Raw genomic sequence first — 23,171 nt, 5'->3', positions numbered from 1 at the left:
TCCGAGTCGGCATCCAGACACAGGCTGCCATTTACAACGGGAGCAGCCGGAGGGCACGCGGCTCCTCTGGCTCTTCTCCTGGTCCTGTGAATCTTTCATGGAGGAAACTGAAACTGACATCAAGAGTCTAACAGGGTCTAGTGAATATCCGGAGCTGCATGGGAAGCCCAGGAGATCTCCGCTGCATCAGCAGGCCCCATGTGCCCGAGGTGATCAGAAATCAGAGCGACCTCTCAAGTCCTTTTTAATCAGACAGGTACCAAGAAAGAGAGGCAGTCCCTACTGCCAACATACTGGCAAGGCTGTTTAGAACCATGGGCACACAGCAAGGGACAAACTTGCTAATAATGTGACATCCCAGCTGACTATAGAGCAACCCCTTCCGCTCTCTGCCGGCTGGAGCCCTTCACAGGGGTCTGGGTGAAGACCCTCCTCCTCCTCCTCCTCCTCCTCCTCCTCCTCCCTGTACACTCCGCTTCTGCTGTATGTTAAGTTAAAGACTGATGGAGGGATGCAAAGCACTTCCAGAGCAACTTGAACAACGGTCATTCAGAACTGTTTGGTTCCGGATTTCTGTGAAAAAACAGCCATTTTCAGGTTATTTGCTTGAATTTGGAAACTTGAGGTCAGCCAGAAGTCCCGTTCCAGCCTAGTGTGGACTAAGGCTGGCGGAAGAGCCTCCCGTTGGCTTCTCCTCTGTGCCACGAGAGGGAGGTCGCATCTATAAGTGCAGTTACAAGCCCTGCCTGATCAGCAACGACGCTCTTCACTTCCACTAACTGCATTTTCCTCACCCACAATTTTACCTCCCATCAACAAAACTCATTTTTTATGTGGTACAGACACACCATTAAGCAATTAGCTAAAAAAGCAAGTTAGCATTAAAGCAGAAATGAGACGATCACAGGCCCGTAACTCTGGTCAAAATTCCGGAGGTTCTTCACTGGCTGCTGTTGAACGAACCTCCTTTCCCATTTGATTCCCACGCAAACAGAATCCGGGCTGTAAACAGGCACCCAAGTTGGGATACACACAATGCTGCACAGGGCAGCAAGCCAGAACCTGCAGCCCTGCCCGATCAGCTCCCCTTCCCTGGTACACAGCTCTTAAAGATGCTCCCTATTACATTTGAACTTGACAAATTCCTTTCATTTACTCCCGAACGAGAACTTACAGTGATCAAATGAGCAGCCCTCCATCAAACCCCTTCCTGCCTTTATTACTGCTGAAGCTTATCCATCCCTTCTCATCTTTGCCATCACAAAGAAAGTTCCATGAAATAGTGTTTTCATTTGTGGTTTTTTTCCAAGGCAAAAGATGTCACCCAATGTCTTTTTTTTCTCCTGAACAGAATGACTTCTCCATTTTATTGGCAGAGTCTTGTCATCTCACATACTTTACAATGCAAATGATGGTTTTCTTCATGTAGCTGCAGTATTAGGATGCACATACCATTTCCTAAGAGGTCTTTGTTTGGCACTATCTATTTCTGACGCTCTTTCCACAAAGCTATAGGGAAGTCCAAATATCTTGGCCTGACACTTAATGCTTTCTTTGGGCATTTCCTTCAATAGTCGATTTTAGACAGACTTCTCTGAATGATGTAAAGATGAAATACTAACATTATCCAAATACTAATATTATACAAAACAAAATATTGCATCATAAAGATAGCTTGATTGGCTAATGCCAGGAAATTAATGCAAAGCTCATAAAAGGGGATATTGAGACAGAAAAGCCTCGGTGAACTGAAGAGTGTCGGATCCTTTGAGAGAAAAGCTTCCTTGTCTTCATTCCTTTAATCCCACGTTGTTTTCCTGTGTTGCCAAAGCAGGCACTTCTCAAGTACAACTCAGTCTGTAAAACCAGTGTACTGGAAAATGACTATCTCATAATTAAACCTGGACCATGTCTCCTTGTGAAGAACTGCTGCTGAGAATTCGGTATCTTGTCCACAGCTCTGCCCTTGCTCCTCCCACCTGCACAGGACAGTGCCCTGGGTGATCGAGGCACATTTTTTCCACAGGTTTTTATTGTCACACAGTCTGAACAGCTGCTGTGGGACCTGATCCCCCATGGAGCTTGCCAAGGTTCCCAAATAAAGTTAATGGCTTCTCAGCTGTCAAGGAAATCACACATCAAGGCTGCCTACCAGCTACCAGTTGGCTAAAAAAATGAACAGGGAGGAGCTAGATTTGCAAATTGTGAGCACATTTTTGGAGAATCACTTGAAAAGGCACCTGTGAGGCAGAATTTGAGCAGTTCTGCTAAAGATATATCAGCAGAGGGCATTTAGCTGGGTTTCCCCTAAATTCATGGCCACTTTCTGTAAAGGATAAACCCAAACAGAAAAACAGTTCCATTAACAACTGACTCAAGCGGATGCTCACTATATGTCTCTTACATCATTATCTTCAGAAGTATCTGAAACAATTTCACTCTTTGCAGCAAGACAGCTCTTGGGTGCCCAGTCTTTTAATTCCTTAGTTGTTGAAAACACCTGTGTCTGTGAGGCTGAGCTGTCTACAGGCTACTTGCACAGGAGTCTATGACAGCAAGACGTTGTCACTAGGTTTGACAGGAGCTAAAGGTATATAAAGCCGTTGGAAAAAAAAAGGGAAGTATGGAAACCAATTAAATCTGCAGTTTGCTGAAATGAAATACCCTGACAAGTGCAAGTGCCGCAGAGAACACTGAATGCTGCAGAAAGATGATCTGTACAAAAGAACTTTCTGTCAAAGATGCACCCAGGGAAAAGAAACAAATCCAAACGACAGGATAAAAACGCTGTGAAATCTTTAAACATTCTGAAAGATTTAATATAGTGCAGGTAAAGCAAAACCAAAGCCATTCTGGCCTTAATGCTAAAGGATTATACTATTAAAATACTGCACAATATAGTTTAGATTAAAGTGAAACCTGGCCATCGTTCACATGAGAACCCTTAAGTCATCTGTGCAGCACCACGGAAGGTTTTATTATCAAATAAAAAAGAGTGATGGCAAGGTCATGAAACAAAGCTGCTATGATCAATTAAAAATAGACACCAAGCTTTACATCATCTCTGATAATTAAAATAGGAAAATTAAGCTCTACATAAGCAGGCTGTAAGTAGACAACTGCCTTACTCTACTCCAGTATGAAATTGCTACTATCCACATGGGGGGAAAAATGCTGCAGGTCACTCAGACTGTCGCACATCTACTGCAGCAAATATATTCCACTATTGTTTTTGTTTATTCCTTGTATTTTGTATACATTTAATTACAGAAGGAGTTTTGGTTTTGAATCGTCAAATACAAATCAAAGGCTGCTAACAAGAAACCAATTAGCAGCTTTTATCTCACAAAACTTATGTCCTTTTGCGTCCTTAACCCAGAAGCAGTCAAACAACAGACACATCTAACACACAGCCTCTCAGCTCCCCATTTCTCCAAAGGTATTTAATATAGTCTTATGTTCAAGGTGACTTTCATAAGACAAGATGGTAAATTGCAAAGCCAGTAACTCCCAGAATAAAGTAATGTTTACATTAGTGATAATCAAGGACTATTTTCTTTTTTATGTTGACATCAAATACGCTAATGCAAGCAACTATGCTCAGATCTCATTCAAGGAATGAATTACATGAAAGCATTACAAGGTGGTAAAAAAGTGACACTGTTGTAGAAGCTCTATAAACCCACTACCTTTAGATGCTTCACATTGACTTTGCAAAGGAAGAAAGTAAAAAAAAAGATTTAGCAGCCTAAAAAGATACCATTAATAAACAAAAATGTTTTTAGACACAAAAGCAGCCTACAAGAGCACAAGTTACAGCATAGTATTCCTTCCTCAGGAGAAAAAAAGACACCAAAAAGACACTTCTATAGAAAAACTCCGACAATGTACAGTGGTTAGCCACTCAGAAATGCTCTCTGTAGGATAAGGAGGAAGGTTCAGGGTAGCAGGTACTTCTGCAGGCACCTTCTGAAGGTACTTGGGCAGTCCTGGGTACTGCAGAAGTACCCTCAGCACCTGAGGGTACCCTGTAAGTTCTTCTCTTATGGACCTGAACACCATGACAAGAATTTAATTGAGTAAATAGTTATTTTAGTTGGGAATTAGCTACAGTTATGCTGAAACAAGAACCCAAGAGGCTCCAGGGTGCACCAGAATCCGAATACAGGATGAAGACCCACAGAGGTCCCGGTCCTCCCCAGACTCTCGGCACTGCAGCCTCTTCCTGCCGAGCTCGGAGCGATGCTGAGCGATGCTTTCTGGGACCATGGGCATTTGAAAGGGGAGGCACTAGCACCTACCCTGTCCCCACAAAACGCTCTTCCCTCCAAACGGACACACATCAAGATCATGTGTTCAACAGCAAAGGAGCGGGAGGAAGAACACGCCAGAACCGGCATTTTGAGGGTCTCCAGAGGAGCAAAGACCAAGGAAGGACATGGGGGGGACACACAGGACACAGACCTGTCTATCGAAGAAGGCCATTTACTCTGAGAAACAGATTAAATAAATTGGCATTTGATGAAGCTAGAAATAATGTAATAGATGCCTTGTGTGAAATCAGAATTCACCCTGCTGGATGACAGAGAACCCTCCAGCTGGGCAAGGAGACTACGCGCTGGAAAGGTCCCAAGGCTGACTAATCCCAGGTGACATCCAGTTCAGTTTGACCCCCAGCAGTTCCAGAGACTGAGCTGGCCTCCATCTACACTGCTACAAACTGAAGCACCCTGTGACTGTTACACAGGTCAGTAAGCTGAAAAATACAGAGCAGTCCGAAGTCACAGCCTTTCTTAACTAAACCTTCCCTGTCCTAATTAATCTGTTAAAATAAAAGGATGCTCTGGTCCAGGGCCTCACCAAACCATCTCAGTAAACAAGACTGGAAAAAAAAACAGTCACAGTCTTCCTTTCTGCTTTAGAAACCAGCAAATCTTAACCTGTATATTTTAAGGGAAGGAGTTACTTTTTCCATTTTTAGAACCAACTATAATCCAGCATATGAAGAATCTGAAAGGCCTTATTCCTTCTTAAAGATACTTGGTTTCAAAACTTACTTTTAACTTCTTCAGAGACACCACAAATAGAACCAACTTAAGAACACATTTGGTTGGCAAATATTTGCCAGAAAAAAAATCTCAGTCAAATTGAAAGTTCTGGTTAAACTGAGTATTTTCAGATTACCTCTTGTATGCAAACTAATCTGGAAGTCAATTGGTCTTAGATACCATTTGAAAACATTCACTGTAGAAAAAGTGTAGTTAAATAGCTAAGGCAGCCATATCAAGGTATCTCCATTATATGACTCAATAATATATAATGATATAAAGAGAAACAACAGAAGGAACATGGACAAGAGCGGTAAGAAAATGGTACGGGGTGGAGGAAAACTCGAGATGCAATTATGGGACATGCATCATGTTTAACAAGGATTTCTTCTTCATATTGGCATTGAAATCTGTCATGAATTCTGCTCTCCCATTGCCTCCATGCCCAGCTGTCAGGCTACACTAGAACACGCAGGACACACACACCTGGGTCCAAGCCCTAACTGGATCAGGAGGCAGATTTGTAAAATCTGCAGCCACAGCAGCCTCCCACAGCCACATGCTCATTAGTAGCTATTGGGAGCAGATGTGTCTTTCTTCAGAAGCTTCTTCCCCAGGGGATGCAKGTAACTGTCTCTTTCAAATAAAGATTATTTTTGGAAAAACAGCAGCTTTATTAAACATCCCCCTGTTAKGCATCTATAAGGACTCAATTTTCCTGTCACTGTTAATAACAGATTATTTCCCAAACGGGAAAGTATGAAGAGATTTTATAAAAGATGGAAGAAAAAAGAACTTAACATGTTACCTTATCATTAGGAACAATAAAATGCAGGTAAGATGCAGCAGATGTGTGCTATAAAATGAATTATGTAGGTATGATTATTACAGAAGCAGACAGTATACTAGTCACCAGAGGCCTTGTCACCACCCTAAACCACATAACTGGATACAATCACATTACCTTCAACCTAAACACAGCAAGTTTTATTATGCACACAACCTACAAACTGTTCCATGTGTTTATGGAGAGTCTCAATATTCTTATCCTAGAGCAAGAAAGAGGGATTAATTCTCATCTTCTACTATAAAGCGTCAAATGAATAGGAGTTCCCACTACTGACCTGACATTGCACTGCTCCAGTTGTGATTTTATGCTATCCCACTAATTGTGTCATTCTAGAACTCCAGGAAACACAAGTGCTATTTTAGCTTGTAAGCAGCTGAACAAAGTCCAAAGATAAAACCTCTCTAAGGAAGGCTGGAGCTCCACCAAGAGGCAATTACCCTTTCCCAGTAACTATTTAGGGAACTTACATACTTGGACAAAGTTGCTTCCTGAGGTGTCTCAATGCTCAGCCTGGGTACCCATGTTAGGCAAACTTGATCTGTTAGCTCCCATCTACTCTGGGCTTCTTGAAAAGTAAGTTCACTTTTTTTTTTTTTTTTTTTATTTTTATAAGAACTAGAGAGGATGCCTACCTTCTGCTCTGTTGAATTAAAGGATTGGTGAGGCCAGTCTTCACAAAAAAAAGCATTTTGTTACCATAATCTAGTCAGTAATAGTTTTTTTTTTTTTTTTTTTATTTTTATAAGAACTAGAGAGGATGCCTACCTTCTGCTCTGTTGAATTAAAGGATTGGTGAGGCCAGTCTTCACAAAAAAAAGCATTTTGTTACCATAATCTAGTCAGTAATAGTGTTAACCTGTGAACTAACAKTTCCTTGAACAAACGCTTACTTTTAATTACATTTGTCTTCCCAAAATTCACATTCAGTCATTAGCTGAACCTGTTTGAAGAGTCAGTGTGTTGCTACTGCTATACAGAACTTAGAGCATAAATGGACTGAATATCTGTCTACTTAAGGGCAAGCTTACCTGCTTGTAGTAGGGCATTGCAAAATTGCTGCAGCTCTATCTTTAAAGTCTTTAAAGTGTGAACTATTTTGATTCTACTTTTATCTATGAAACAGGTGAAAATTTGCCAGTTTAAAATAGTATATTCACATAGTTAACTACCTGCGGGTCCTTGGAGGCTTTGGTGGTGGAGAATCCTGTTTCTCAGCTTCTGAAGAACTGATAACATCCTCTGTATTATTTTCATCCTGATTAAAACAAAAAGATGTTATTTATAACTGAAAAACKGACAGAAACATAATACTTACACCTGAAGGCTCAAGTATCAGTAACAAGACCTGAGAAGAACACATGGCAATACTTATTTTTCAGCCAGCATACACTGAGATCACTTTTTATTTTACATACAGATCAAATTCTATGCTAAATTCACAACACCATTTTATATTTTGTACATGCAGTTTCAACCATTTCTGACCAAGCTTTTTGTTTTGCATATCAGTGTATATCCACTAATGAAAATCCTCAAAAGCTCATCTCTCAGGTTAGTAGTGAGAAACCTCACATTATTTTACCTCCTCCACATTATTTACATAGAGTGCTAATTTTTTAGTCAGCCTAATTATTTTCACTTGTACAATCAGGCCATTTAACATGAGACTAATCTATACTACAATAAGAAAATCAAGTTTTCAGCACTGTAAGTAGCTGAGTGGGATTAGGTTTACTGCACTGTTTTAAGACACCTTCAGACTGTCTCGCTCCCATGTACAATGAAGTCCAACATTCTGTAGAGCACAAAGATGTTCCTGTATTTCAGGAGGACCAGAAAATCCATATAAACAGATGATACAAAACCCTAAGGCTGATAAACCACTTCCATGCATGTACATGTTGGCTCCAGAGCCAACAAAACTAGGAAGCTGAGTGTCGCCTTGAGTTTAGTAAGCATTTTATTTTTGAAAAATTCTTGTCCAGTCTTTTTTTTCCTTTTGAAAACTAATTAAAACCTCTCAGAACACATGTAATTTATTTCCAAGCACAATATCAGGGACCTTATTACCTCTGAGCATCTCTGTTCAGGTTGAGTGACAACACAAGCAAAAGGAAATTCCCTGTCACTTGCTGCTTTGCATCTGATAGTTACATTTGAATCAGACAGCACCCTTTGTAAGATTGCCAAGTATTTCTAGCTTTGAAAAATATACCTTATTTGAACAGCTAATTACCCTCACTTAAAAGTATACCTTGTTAAATCTAAGTTTCATTTCCTTTAAATTCACTTAAAATTTCCATTTTAATTTTCATTTTCAATTGCTATCACTCTCTGCTAGTGTGAAGAATCTATTATCAAATGCTGCTTCCCAGAGAGCTAATTGAAGTCATGATTTTCCAGTGAAGAATCCACTTATTGTTCTTCACTCAGGCCCAAACCTCCATGAAGTCACTGACCAATCCAGCATTCCAGAAATATTCCAGCAGAGGAAAATACCTTACTCTTTCTCTCTATCGCTCATTTATCAATGGGTTGTGGTGGCTTTTTCAGCCAAAYTACATCAGGGTTTTCACATTCCTGTGGCTCTTCCACTGTAACAATCAAGCTTTTAGGGGCAAGGGTGAAACAGCAGCCAAAGCTGCTACAGCCGTATGGCCACAAAGGCAGCAGGTGACTGTGTTCCCAGCATTCCAAGATTCCTTGGAGTGGAGCCTGAAGGTCTTGCAAACTACTCGAGCTGTGAGCCCAGAGGAAGAGGCTGAAGACGGTGGATCAGCTGCCTCCAGTGGCTTAGCCACAGCTCACACACGAAGTCTCACTTCAGCCTGAATTCCCCCCTGCCCTTTCTTTTCCCAGACAAGAACCTTGATATTTGGCAGTGCTGATGCACTCACACTCAGCCTCCCAAACGCTCCAGACCTTTCTGCATCCATGTCACAATACTGAGTTTCTTTGTCATCTCAAAGCTATTCAGAACAATTTTGGGGTTCCAGGAGCAATGGATTAAATAAAATAGCAGTAATAAGAACAGGTCACCTGATCCTGTTGTAGCCGACTGAAYTGGAATTAGTATTCAGTGGATGGTTCTCAAATAGAAGTGAGCTAAATTTAATAAATTTAGCTCTTTTTCCTTCATTTTAACTTCTTCATGGATAAAACTGCACAGTGACTGACACAGCTGAAGAGACATTGACAAGTAGCATCAATGCYGAGTTTGATGTGTTAACTGAACACAAGCAGGTTTATTTTATCTCGGTACAAGTTTTGCTCAACACCTTTGTCAGTTTTCCAGGACCACCTCAGAAGCAGAAAGRGCCCGAAAAACCTTTTAAAACTAACTGCAAATAATTCCAGACATACTAATTTAACAAGATTAATCTCTCCATGTCCCTCAAATTCCCTCCGTTCAGACACGCACAGAAACCACGTGAAGCTCTTCTGCCTTGCCTCACAGGTGACTCTGTTTGGAAGCATGTTTCAAGCAAAGAGAGATGTCCTTGCTCGGGGACACGGCCACACAGACGGCTGGTGCCAGAAATGCTGAGGATCCCGGTGTGTGACAGCAGCAACGCCGCTTTCCTGCCCACGTAGAGCCAACACGGCACCCTCCAAAGCAGCCCAATATCCAAGCGTTACTGCAGGGGGCACCAAAGGCACCGATTCTGCACCCAAAGGATCCCCTAACCGCCTGTACCCGGAGTGGGCAGCTAGTCCTGCAAGCCGGGGACGGGCTGTTCTGCTGCAGCACCTCAGAGCTTCACTGCAAACAGGCAGAGTGAGAGAGAGCCMAGAGAGAGCCCTCCAGGGAAGCCTCTTCTCCCCCTGGTCTCCACAGGCCTCTGCCAGAGGCTTTATCCCACCGGGGGAAAGCAGCAGCGTGTGAGGGCCCTGGGGAGCTGCRAGGCGCCGCGGCACCGCGCGGCCCTGCCGCTCTGCAGCTGCAAAGCGCTGCTTGCTGCCGCCTCCGAGCAAATCCATGGCACCTGCCCAGCTCTGAAACATGAAAGGTAACAACACCCAATGTTTTGTGCTCTTTGATTAATACCAGCTTGCTGATTTAGCTTTCTGTCAGGTACAGACACATGTGAACAGGTTTGTGTGCAGTTCTGGGCTCCCCMGTATAAGAGGGACATGGAGCTTCTAGAGAGGGTCCTGTGGAGASTGACAAAGATGATGAAGGGACTGGAACATCTCTCGTATGAGGAGAGACTGAGTGAGCTGGGCCTGTTTAGCCTGGAGAAGGCTGAGAAGGGATCAGATTAACATGTATAARTTCATGAAGCGGGAATGTAGGGAGGAAGGGGCCAAACTCTTCTCAGCGGTGGCCAGTGACAGGACAAGGGGCAATGGGTGCAAGCTGAAACCCAGGCAGCTCCATGTGCATGTGAGGAAGAACTTGTTTGGTGTGAGGGTGCCAGAGCCCTGGCMCAGGCTGCCCAGGGAGGCTGTGGAGTCTCCTTCTCTGGAGATCTTSCAAAGGCGCCTGGATGCCGCCCTGTGCCCCGTGCTCTGGGTGTCCCTGCTGGAGCAGGGGGYTGGACTGGATGAGCTCTAGGGGTCCCTTCTGACCTCAACCACTCTGTGATTCTGTGAAATTGCAGAATTACTAGCATGTGGTGGAAGAGAGGAAGCTCAGCCACGGATGTAGGGTATCTCTCAGGGATGAGCTCATCTGCTGAGAGGAACAGATGGCAGAATTAAGAAAACCCCCTCCCAGTCTTCCCAATCACAGCCTCCTGGCAGCACTCGGCGCTGCTGCTTCTCCACACACACGTTGTMTTGTAGGGCAGAATACGATCTGCAAGTGAAAAGCATCAGCTAAAACACAAACACCCAACACACGCAGAGACAAATATATACAGTCCCCAAGGCTATCATGTAGAATTGGTATTGATAAATGTTCTTAAAAATAAATACACTCATCTACTATGTGTTTAACTTGAATCAATTTTCCTTTTTTTCCCCCTCCACATACAGAACATCCAGTTACATGGAATTTCATCCAGCTGCTAAATCATCCAAGACAGACAGGGTTCATTTCACATCGTAGAGAAACCTCCCAAACAGCTTGTAAAACACTCTGCTCCTACGAGGGTGACTAATGCCTCATCAGATGAGCAGTGTTTATGAGCTCACATCTATTTCCCAGCACCCAAACACAAACCAAKACAGACTTGTTTTTGTAATTTGTTTCATACATTCAGTATGATTTTATACACATTCATACTTGAAAACATTCATAATAAAAAGTACAACTGTACTGCGACAGTGCACAACTGCCTCACTATATCATCTCAGCACATTTATGTTTCCTACAAGGTTTTAAATCCTTAAGTGTACTTTTGTAAGAATTTCCAATTCAAACGAAATCCATTTGAAACAGAGCACATGGTTTTTGTTGACATTTTACAGTCTTGTTCCCAGCGTGGCAGAGCTGCCAAGCTCGGAAACACATGGTTGGGATCGGGTCTCAGCTACTTCCTTGTGAGTTCTGCTGCTCATTAACTTCCTCCTATGATGCCCCTGACAGAGGCTGTTTGCAAAGCCTGAGTARCTTAAACCTAGTAGGCAACTGCAACAGCAAATGGACAGTAAAACCACTAAACCATCTGTATGAAGTGCTATTGGTGTGAAATAAATGAAGAGGGTTGTGTTTTGCTTTATTTGAATCGTTTAGTAGTATGACCTTCTGTATAACTACCAATATTATGCCCCAAGCAGACATACTCTGGTCTTTGGAAGCGCTTGCATGGCACCAGTGCAACCCTGGAGCACGAAGGCCATGCAGCTGCCACGGCTTCCCAAAGCGTGAGGCAAGGGCACCGGCTCGTTCCAAAGTGTTTCATAATACCCTGGAAACAATTTTTGCCTCTCTTAAAAAGAGTTGTCTAAAGACCTCACCCTTTACATGACCGTATTATTTACCCTCAGATGGCTACTTGCTGTCCTGGCTGAAATCTGAGCAGCAGAATGGTCCAGACAATCCCTGGCTGCTGCTCTCGCTATGACTCACACTAGCTACCACACAGCTCTGAAGGAAATAAAGGAATTTCACCCAGATGATCAAGCACTGGTATTTTCCATCCCTGTGAGCTACTTCTGTACGCGGACCTGGGCAACTACAGTGAAAAAGCAGCTACAGCTTCCCCATGCTCCAGAGGTTGTAGAGCTCCCCTCCACCTGCTGGCAACATCCTCCTGATGCAGCCAGGAGCCCATTGACCTTCTTGGCCACAAGGGCACTGCTGCCTCATGGCTAACTTGATAACAAATTATTTCAGCACAGCCATTCTTATGCGTAATTTTTCTGCATCCCCCTGCAGCAGGGCACAAGCACATGCCACTGCCCAGCATGTAGCAGGGCACCTGGGCGGCCCAAAACACCCACTTGGCACCATTTCTGGCAGGACCTCCGAGGAAATGCAGAGGGTAGAGTACTAGGACCAAGCAAACATGCAGCAATCTCTCCATGGAATATTTTCCAAGAGTCTGCAGCTCTAGAACTTCATAGGTTGGAGTTTAGGCCCCTAAATAAGCTCACAGCAGATGGCTGCCCACTGAGGATATATCCACCTCAAAACCATGGGCTTTCAGCAATCAGTGGTTAGGAGCAATTCACGTTGCGYGGGGAAGATTCTTTCACTGAATCTACCAGGCCCCACTGACAGCTTTTTGGAGAGGTCAGCAGATATCAGATACTCACTGTTATTTATTTTATATATTTTATTAACTCCTTTCTTTCTAGCCACTCCTTTTCCAGGTAGAGCCCTGCTCAATCTGAATGTTCTCTAAATAAGGGTTTTCTGACACCTTTGATCCTCCTCGAAATGTCTAATGCTTCAGTTCTGCAATGCTCTTCCAGGACAAGCAGACCACATCTTCTGAGAGTATGCAAGCTGCAAGTGGGCACAGCATACGTACTGCTTCCTGCCCTCTGTTCATTTCCAAATAACTGCCAATTTCAATTTACTTTGATTATTAAATATTGAGATGACATTTTCATTCATTATAACCAAGATAACTATGAAACAAAATGAAGAACTCAGTCACTGACTGGAGAGTTGAATTTGCTCTTTATCATCTCAGAAAGTTTAGACAAAATTTTTATTTCCTTTATTTTCTTTTTGGAGAAGAGGGGCCAGTCAAAGAAATGAACTGATAAGCTGTGAAAGCATCAACTTTTTTTTCAAGTTGAGGTCCTGCAATTTATCCAGGTTAGAATTCACTTTATTGCTTCCACCACTGCAATTGCATTAGGGATAAGTGGTAAATATTTCTTTAATTATCTGACTCAGCTTTTCCAACCGAGTCATCAGTATACATTAAGTACCAGCCAATTGGTTCCAAGGGTAAAAAACAAACAAAAATTCCACATAATCTAAACAAGTTCTGCATCTTCCTTAGCACCACAGAACACTTGAACAGACTTTACAACAGAAATTGAATTATAAGTCATTTCAAAAGACTGAATTTTGTRTGTAACAAACATACCACTCCATCTGCAATCGTCCAGTCTGCACTACTTTCATATTTTTGCAGTTGCTTTTCAAATAGTTGTGCTATGGCTCGATGAACAAGTTCGTACTGCTCCTATAAAAGGTTACCAGATAAAAATTAGTGCATGTGGTCTTTAAAAAGAATGATGGTGTATTACTTATCACATAGTGAGATTTATCATAGAGCAAACTATTACCTTTGTCTGCACTGCAGAATGCCTTTGTGTCCTCATTTCTTGTATTAAATTAAATACATTGAATTCTTCAGGTATTTTCTGGAATATAGAAGTTAATTAGATTGTCTTAAATGTTTGTCAGAGCAGCAATACAGTAGGTGCCAAACATGCAAAACTGTGTTTAACTTTTCCAAGCAGAGCCAATCCATTCTCTCCCACCCAAATATACTCAGATTTGTTTTTAAGAACAAATCTCTTCCTGAATGGTTTTAAATTGACACTTAACGAAAGAATTTTGGAACGTGTTAGATATTTCACTATGTTAAAGCATTTGGAAGCTTTCTGAAGTATTGTTATGAAATGACAGAATGCCAAAAATTTGTTCTTTTAAGATTCCTTACCCCAGCTTTAAGCAAATTCCATGTATAATCTATGGCACAGATGGCTCCTGTTCTTCCACACCCTGCACTATGAATACAAACAGTCAGGTGGTTAGAATTATTTAAAATGGTTAAAAATACACTATTAAGCTTCACATTTCCAGAGTCCACGTGAAAACAAAAGTCACTTCAGTTAAAATCTCTCAACTACCATTTTCATGTGGCTCAGTCTTACACTATAACATGTTAAGAAATCAGCAGGGTAGAATGAAGTGGGTTAAGATTTTAAATGCAGAGCTCAACAGAACTGCAATCATAGAAATATTTCTGTTTTGACATTTTTCTTGTCTCTTTCCTCAAACTGCTATTAGTCACTATTGCTTCAATAGTAGGGAWTTTTTCAAGATTAATGATAAACATGCTCATTTAGGAGAATAAGATGTGATTCAGTATGTCTGTATTTTATCACTCATATTTCAGTTCGGTAGATAAAAAAGTGACACTTAACTGTCATTTATTCAGCCTAACAACATGATTTTAGCCACTTTATGGATAAAGAGTTATAATGCATGCATATTCATTACATTGTAATTATACTGTTGTGGTAAACTAGTTCTACAGTTTTATTGTCATTCAAGAGATGAATGAGGCAGAGGAAGTGTTCTGTGCTGAATAAATTCCTTGTGATTTATTTAGACTTCAATAATCAAATACACTTGTATTCATGGATTTGACTGCTAATTAAAACCATTACACCCTGAAGCTTGGTGTTAATGAAGCCACAGCTACACTCAGTTCTCTCATCTCCAAAAAGAAGTGACTGCAATTCCTATCTGAATGAAGACAAAAAGCAACAAAAACCAGTCATATAACTGGCAAAAAAAAAAAAAAAAAAAAACCACCTCTGAGAAATGTTTTGAGGCAGCTATGAATGAGTTTTCATTGCACAGTGTTAGGACAAATTCTGTGTGTCTCATGTTGAATGCACAGGCCATGCAGTTCTGAAGTGAGTTTCATTGCCTGGGTCCAGGAAGGACCTGCAGCCTCAGAAGCAAGCAGCAAGTAGTGATGCACTTGGTGCTGTATTCTCTTACATGGGAAAGGATTCCTTGCTAATCCATTTGCCATGATCTTCAAAAAGGCTGATTCATCCTAATACAGATTTAGATATTCACCTTTAAGAACAGCAAAGCTGTTTCCTTTTCAGAAAGGTAACTATTCTCCTGGTACTACAGTCTATCTTCAATTGAAGCAGCAGGGAAATTCCACTCTGCACAGCTTTCCAGGCAATGAGGAATGGGCTTCTGGGCCAAATTTAGACATGAGGAAATGCTTCTCTGTGGTAAATAACTGCTGTTTAGAACTGAGCTAGTGTATCTTGCCTAAACTTAAAAAATAAATATATTTGGTACCTGCAGTGTATACAAATTGGCACATCTTCATGTTCCTGATATTCTCGCATCAAGCTGATCATGTCCAGAATAGAATCGAAAGACGAAGGGACGTCGTGGTCAGGCCAGTTAACATAATGGAACTGATAGACACTACGAGTCTCCTGAGGAGTGGGGAGAAAAGGTCATAATGACCATATGTATTTGTACCATGCAGATTCATTTTTTCGCATATCAAAGATATTTACTGTACAAAAACATTACAGCTCATATCACTTCAGAAACAAGAGCGGAACTTGGCAGTGGTATTTTGAGCACTGCTAATGTTTGAGCACGATGCGATATTTTACAGAAGGGGTGAAAATCACCTCCCCAGTACATGTGTTAAAGGACCCACAATGTTTAAAAAAGAGTCTCAAAACTCTGCTATTTAAAAGGAGTCTCAAAATAAATCAGTTAATTAAAAGATGGCCCAGCTTTGAACTGGAAAAGAGGGATGAAAAGGGGGAAGACCATCATGAAAGGTTCTTTTTCCAGTCTCATTCAAGTAATTTACATTAGAAAAAACTATTCTTTGATAAATTTGTCAGATTACAAAATAAAGTTAAAAAAGGAAGTAACATGAAAAACAGGACACATGCAAATCTGGATCCCATCTGCAACAAAATTAGGTACAACTTTATGCTAGTTACTTTATATAGCAAAAACAGTAAAGACAAAGCAAAAAAACCCACAGACTTTAACTAGCTACTGAAGTTCCTGAATTGCTACAAAAATGAATTAAATTGTCTTTATCATTGTTATCCAAACTATCTGTAGTAAAACTAGCTTTACATTCACATTTCCAGACTGCTGTCGCACCTCTTGATTCTAGTAAATCTTCAAAGGATTCTGATCCTAAAAGGAACTAACTTTCCAGACCTGTGCTACCTTCTCTTTCGTTATTAGAGAACCAACASAGGGGACTTTTGAGCATGCACATACAGATCACAGCTTCAAACTGAAACCAGTAATTCTGAAGCTTTGGTCAGATGTAAGTACTGTAGCTGCTAAAAATAGAAGAGAAAATCCAGTCCAAGAAATTAAACTTAAGGAAATCCATCTGATTACGTAAATCCAATAGCGTGCAGAGAAGTTACAACTGTCAAATAAAGTTCTACACAAAAATCTTCATTTAATTAATTTAACTTCAGCTTAGAAAGCAGCTTCAGCTATCCAAGGATACAAATAAGAACAAACAAAACAAGTAGTTTCCTACTTCTGCTTCTTACCTGGTAAAGTTACTTCAACATCATCTCTAAGCTTGCARATTTACAAACACATAGAACCAGCCTCTAAACACCAGGCAGGGAACTTTTTACAAGTTCCCACAGTTACTACTTTAGGTAACTTAAGCAAGTGGCAAGCTGACCTTGAGACCAGGAATTTCCCCATACTTACATTCTGGAATTCAAGTAATAATGTTCTAATGAAGTAGTCTGTTCTTTCTTGCTCAGCTTCCTAAGTTAGAGAAAAGATGAGAAAAGATGAACATGCAGCACATGGGATAGAAGTGAAGCTCTAGATTTACACTCTAGCCCTTTTTCTTAAAAAAAAAAATCTATTTTATATGGATGATTTGCCCAAAAAGTAGACAATCAAAATGTTAATTAAAAAGGCAGCTATTTTGTTTTCTGTACCCAACATACCCATGAAACACTTTATTTCTATGTAAAACAAAAATGTGTGTTCTCAACCTACTAATTCTCTACCATGCTCACGAAACTGCTAATAGAACTTCATAACGGCAGTCTAAAATACTTCTCTTCCATTTCTCCATACATTAATATCTCATAGATATTCTTTTACATCCATCCCTTTATAACATCCCTGCTGTATGAACTGCAGCTTCTTTTCTGCTACCATTCGAGTTTTGTGATACCCCCTTTTCATTTTTTTCCTTTCGATTATAAAAAGCAGGGATACATCTGCACAGGCCACTGGAATTATTAGTTTGTAGCCAAAAAGCCCAACTTTGAGGCTCCCAGAATTTTCTGATCTACTTTTGGAACAGCAGCAAAGGTTTACATTGCATACACAAAGCAACAGTAATGTATTTAAAACATCATTAACTTCACAATTTGAAGATGACTTAAGTATTATAGCTTTCCACGGTGAATTTAAGAGATCATGTGCAGGACTTAATGGGCTCCTTTCTTCCACAAGGAGCTTATTTTCAATCCAAAAAACAATCACTTGTGACACGCTGCAGGTTTTAAACAGATTACTGCATCGCTAGCAGCAACACAGCCCAGATACTATTGGGGTTGAAAGTCAACTTCAATGTACATTCAATTCCTGCTCACAAATACTGCTGCAATATCTGCCCACTAAGAGGTCATCATCCACTAGGTACAGGACAAAAGAACAAGTCAATTTTCCAAATATTTTTAATGGTAGCAAAGAGGGCTGAACCTTGTACATTAGGTTTTCTTGACAAGGTGTATTTGAATTGCACTGAATCTTAGCACAGTGGCTTTCTAGGCCTAAGAGCAGCTTGGCGAGCTGGCCTGCCAGCCCTTTCTGAGCACACTAAAGGCTTCCTCCAAGAACGAGCAGCAGCTCCTCTTCAAACCTACGTATTTTTGAATTAAGGAGAAAAGGAGAGAGGCCTGAGATTTATTTAGGGGTTTTCAATTCCACTGCTTTGAAATAAATGGACAACTTAAACTAATGATGAGCTCAAGTGTTAAAATTTCACAGCAAGATCATTTATACTGATTAGGTGGTGATCAAGAACTGCAATAGCCTCTTGAAAATGAAATCTTGACCACCCACCTTTGAAGAAATCAATGGTCATGGAAAGAAAGTCATCCCACAATATCAGACCCACCTCACAGCCCCGCTGCATCCTTACCAGGCTGTTCTACACATGCTGACAAAATGTCTCAAAAGCTCCTGGGAAACTAAACCCTTGTGGCCTAACAGAAAAATTCACCTTGTGCATCAAGTAAGCAACAAGGTATAGGAATAAGTGGACAGTTTTCACACTGGCCATCCTATAGACAACCCATTTCCTATCCTCTTTCCCAAGACACGTGTCTATGACAGAAAACCACGTGCACAATGTACAAAAGCCCTTGAATGTGAGCCCAAGAAACACCACATACACACGTGCTAAAGAAACTGCTCACAGGCTCATTTATTTGGGTGTCCGTGCTCCTTCATGTTTTATTCTCATCCAGATTCTGAACACCCCACGCTCAAGGATGGGAACCACTTCTGCTGGTTTTGCTAACATGCTAGTTGCACCATGACTTCTTTTCCTTTCCAACACTCTCTACAGATGACTGCAAAAGCTCACTGGGATGTTTCAAACTATTCATATGATGCTGAAATAGCAGAATTTGTGGGRAAAAAAAGGATTATTTTGAATTCCTTCCTGTACTTATGGCTCAGACCTCCTGAAACTACTTGCAATGGAGGCAGACATCTTTCTGGACRTCTTTCTGGAATCATCTTGTAGCTTAGGCAGCCACAGGGAATTCTTCAGGAAAAGCTTCAGACCGCACGGTGATCTGCTAGTCATTATTTTGTTCAGAAGTGCTTTCAAATAAACATGAAGATGTCACAAACAGAAATAAATTTAAACTATTTAAAAGTCTAATTGCCATTTGTTCTGCTTGTGTTGCTTATTTTTTAATTCTATGTAGCTTAAGGAAAGTTTCCTATTTATGTGTCACTTATTTGCATGCCCTGAACATATAAGGCATAGCAAAACACAGCAACAAYTGCATTAATATTATGTAAATTTTGGAATATGGGATAGACATTAAAAATTACATTGTATATAGAAATGAAGAAATTGCATATAGGAAGATACTCAACCAAAGCACGTAGGTTCCCTACCATTTTTTAAAGGGACAGAGCTTTCAAAAACGTTTAGCTTAGATCCAGACATTATTTTCCTTAAAGGCCTGGAGTGAATCTTTGTACTAAAGAATTATAAAAAAGCATCTGTTTCGTACTATGAGGTCTGATACRAAATGAACCTAAAACAGTGGTTACAATAGCATTAAAAAATTTGAGTTCATTATAGCTCTATACTTACACAAGAAACGCGAAATGGTCCAAAAGTTACAGCTGCTTCTCCATACAAAGGCCAATAACGTTCACATTTTTTCTGTTAAAGCAAAGAATCTTAGTTTAATTCATGTATCGCATTGCAAGATAGTTAAAAGCAGAACAGAATTGCTGATAATCTCCAATTCCTTATTCCTTCTCCTTCCTTTGATGCTCTTCCTTCACATCTGGCCATAACTTGTTAACTGGAAGCTGAAGCTCTTCCAAGACAGCAACATGTCTTTTTTGGGGACATCCAAAAGTGGGGATAAAAAAGCAGAACCAGAAGAGGAACAGCCACATCTAAAAGTGTCTTTTTAAATTAGGGCATGAACTCTAAAACTGCCTAATGCATGTGCAAGCATACAACATWTGTTGGGAAGGAACATGAGCTGATGCAGTTTTTGTGCAAGCTCAGAGGTAATAATTCTGGACTGCATTTCATCCTTCCTATAGACTTAAGAATTTAGGAGAGAGAGATTTAAAAAGGTAGATGTTTTCTTTCTCCAGTTGCAATTAACAAAAAATTTTGAAAGACTGGGGATTTTCCTAATCRAACACAGCCCACAACAGAATAATTTCAGTACTAGGACCAATAACAGATTGCTAGGACAGTTCTGTCTACAAAGATAGGAGTATATTCCACTAAAAAGACTCCTACACAATAATGYAAATATTTTTACCAGAAGATAGAATTAAAAATCATCTGCTTTCATTATTTTTTATGCATACAAATACAGAAGGGAACTATTCTCATTCAATCAAAAGATTTTTTTTTTTTTTAAAGTTATGGATGTGGCATATGAGCCTTCAAAGGTATTAACATTTGTTCTAGGTGGGCAACAACATTTGGCTTTTGTATTTGACATACTTACCCTTCCCATTTCAAACTCTCGACAGGCCATCACTATTATCTGGAAAGGAAGACAATAGAAGTCAGTCAAATCTAGATCACAAATTCACAGAGCAAAAGCCCTTTTCCACCCAAGCAATCATGGACATTCCTCAAGTGGCTGCTTCAGAAGAAACCTATAATAACTTCCTTCTCTGCTTATGCACATTATTTTAATTCTAAAATAGCATTCACGTTTTATCCTGCACAAAAGAATCCATAACAGTAGTGCACTATCTTAAATCTGATGGACTTTGAGTTCACTGCCATCCTCCAGGGATGTCTTGTTCATTTAATAATTTTAAATTGACTGCACAATCTGGCATTTAATCATAGAAATATGTATCCGTTCACTGACTGTAAGAAAATAGAGCTATATCTGGCAAAGATGACAAGCTGCTTAAAAATGGTGCAAAAACCTATTTTATAAATGAGAACCGATTTGCTTTTAAGTGAAGTTTTCAGGAATATTAATCTAAATAGCACATCCAAAACATACTGAAAGTAAACTATGTTTCAATAATAAGTAACCACAACTTAAGTGCCTGGTAAAACAGAAAACAAGACTATTTTCAGAAATACAAGTTTGCTGCACACATTTGCTTTTAACAGGATGTATGTGTCAGCTCCTGACAGTAAGTGTTACAACAGATGCAGAACAGAGAAACCAATGCTTAATCCAAAATTAATGTATGTAGAAAGGAAGCTTTATTTGGTTTCAAATGCTTTTTCCACCTGATCTGGGTAAATCAGCATTAAGTTAGAGCAATAAGATCTTCTACAGGAGAGACTTGACTCAAGTACTGACTTGTTCCTAACAGCACACAATTATTTCGCTGCTAGTTACTAAACTGAATATATAACATTAAAGCTATCCAGAATGCTATTTAGATCATGACATCAAGAATTGGAAATAATTTCTTCTACAAATGGTAAGACTGAATCACTGCCAGTGTCTGTGATACCAAGAGCAGGTTCACACTCAAGACACACAATCACTTTTCCATGAAATCCAGTAATATCCAAGTTTGGGAGGTGGGATGTTGAAGTGGGTACTTACAGCAACGTTATATTCCCATATCATCCGCCAGAAGTCTATTACTGTATTTGCTAGTGGCCCCTGGGTAGCAACGTATGCTTTTGGCCCATGTACTCCCTAGGATTGCAGAGAGGAACAGGTAATATTTACAAGGAAAATTCAATTGCATTGAATAAAAGCCTTTAGGTTATAATCAAGGAATATTAGAATATCAACCTTTCAATCTGGCAAAAAGGTTGAAGATGAAATATGAAGCCCATTTAAGTTAATGGAAATTTCAAACGGTTCCAAGATTATAGCAGCTACCTTGCCTCAAGAGATTAACAGAAAATATTAAGTTAATATTTTCCATATGCTCCAATTCTAAAGATTCTCTTCAAGCATGTGCTGATTTTTTTATTACCCCAAAGTCTAATGACCAAAATTTGGAAGTACAATTCTAGGCAAATCTTTTGGTGAAAAAGCACCCACCCCCATGAACAAATTTAAGTCCCCTCCCGACACCCTAGTAGTATCACATTTTTTTAAAATCACTGTTTTAAAGTTCATGTTTTTCATAAAACTTGAGAACACTTAAATATTTCCTTTTAAAAGCTGAATGCACATACTAAGAAGTGAGATTTACAGGAGCACTTTTTTTTCTAAATAAGCATTAGTGCTAGCAGCAGTATCCAAACTACAGAAGAATTTCAGGAAAATCAGAGAATTCACCCTTCGAAGTTGTACACACAGGCATATAACAGCTTTTTAGGCACACTCTGAGCTGGTTATAAGTTACAATTTCACTGCTATATTTTCCCCACGAACAGTCAGAAACGCATGTTAACATATATGCTATATATAACTGGCCAAACACCTCATTTATTATCTAAAAACAGCTCTTCTAAAATCTGTTATTTTTACCAGTATGTTTCAACAAAATCAGATCTGAATTTTGCAACTATATAAAGTTCCAATTTGACTGTCTGCCAATTGGAATGAAATTTTTTATAATATGTTACACAGAATGAAATTTGAATTTGAAGACTTCATCACACATGGTGTCACTTATGAAAAATTATTCAAATTGTACTAAAAGGAAGTCTTCCCTCACAGCTTTACGTACTTATCTCAGACTGCAATATTAAAACTGCATCGCCCTGGAACAGAAGTTTGAAAGTGGAATTTGAACACAGCTAGATTGTAATACACACCTTAATAAAGTTTGCATTGATGTAATCTGAATCTTGTGGAGGAGTCTTTAAAGTTAGTTTCACCCGGCTGTGATCAACTGAAAAATAAAACGCATTTTTATTTTAAAGGCGAATTACAAGATGCATTAACCCCTACATATAACAATAAAATGTGTTAATAGGACAAATTAATCCTTAAGGAAATGGTTCCCTGAGCCACAGAAACAAGCCAGTTAAAGAAATAAATTCTGAGTGAGGCAGCTGAGGTGGCAACCAGCAGAACTGCTCCCACTGCTACATCGATGCCCTCACTCGACCAGAGAAGCAGCCCCTAGAAATTCTAGGGTGATTCATGATAAAGAAAAAAATTCAACTGATCCAAGCAAAATTACAGCTCCACAGTATTAGTAGAGGTCATGACAGTCAGTATTAAAAGAACGTGTACTATGTGCGTGTCACTAAAGCAGAGGAAAAACATTCCTATTAAAATAGCAGATCTTTGGAGAGCAAAGCCCTTGGCAGTCTTTTAAAACTATCTTTTATTTTTTGTTGACAGAATAACTTAAACAGCTTGGCATCCTTTTCTCTAGTGAAAATTAGCATATCTTCATAACAGTGGCAAAT

General features: G+C 40.0%; 1 protein-coding gene across 1 annotated transcript in view; it reads right to left on the bottom strand.

The window, feature by feature from the left end:
• Nucleotides 1–23,171, bottom strand: part of PTPN12 (protein tyrosine phosphatase, non-receptor type 12) — a 57,154-nt gene that overhangs the window by 8,654 nt on the left and 25,329 nt on the right. The window contains exons 3-12 of the mRNA XM_026046400.1: nucleotides 22,569–22,645; nucleotides 21,397–21,492; nucleotides 20,320–20,358; nucleotides 19,434–19,505; nucleotides 16,784–16,843; nucleotides 15,365–15,507; nucleotides 13,974–14,040; nucleotides 13,594–13,671; nucleotides 13,392–13,490; nucleotides 7,068–7,153 (exon numbers count right to left, since the gene is read on the bottom strand). Of these exons, the coding sequence (XP_025902185.1) occupies nucleotides 7,068–7,153; nucleotides 13,392–13,490; nucleotides 13,594–13,671; nucleotides 13,974–14,040; nucleotides 15,365–15,507; nucleotides 16,784–16,843; nucleotides 19,434–19,505; nucleotides 20,320–20,358; nucleotides 21,397–21,492; nucleotides 22,569–22,645 (817 nt within the window). The remainder of the gene's footprint in view (nucleotides 1–7,067; nucleotides 7,154–13,391; nucleotides 13,491–13,593; nucleotides 13,672–13,973; nucleotides 14,041–15,364; nucleotides 15,508–16,783; nucleotides 16,844–19,433; nucleotides 19,506–20,319; nucleotides 20,359–21,396; nucleotides 21,493–22,568; nucleotides 22,646–23,171) is intronic.

This window comes from Nothoprocta perdicaria, unplaced genomic scaffold, assembly GCF_003342845.1.
Source record: "Nothoprocta perdicaria isolate Ctin4 unplaced genomic scaffold, notPer1 scaffold_44, whole genome shotgun sequence".
NCBI lineage: Eukaryota > Metazoa > Chordata > Aves > Tinamiformes > Tinamidae > Nothoprocta > Nothoprocta perdicaria.
The sequence above is the reverse complement of the archived record's forward strand: the minus strand, read 5'-3'. Positions and strand labels throughout refer to the sequence as shown.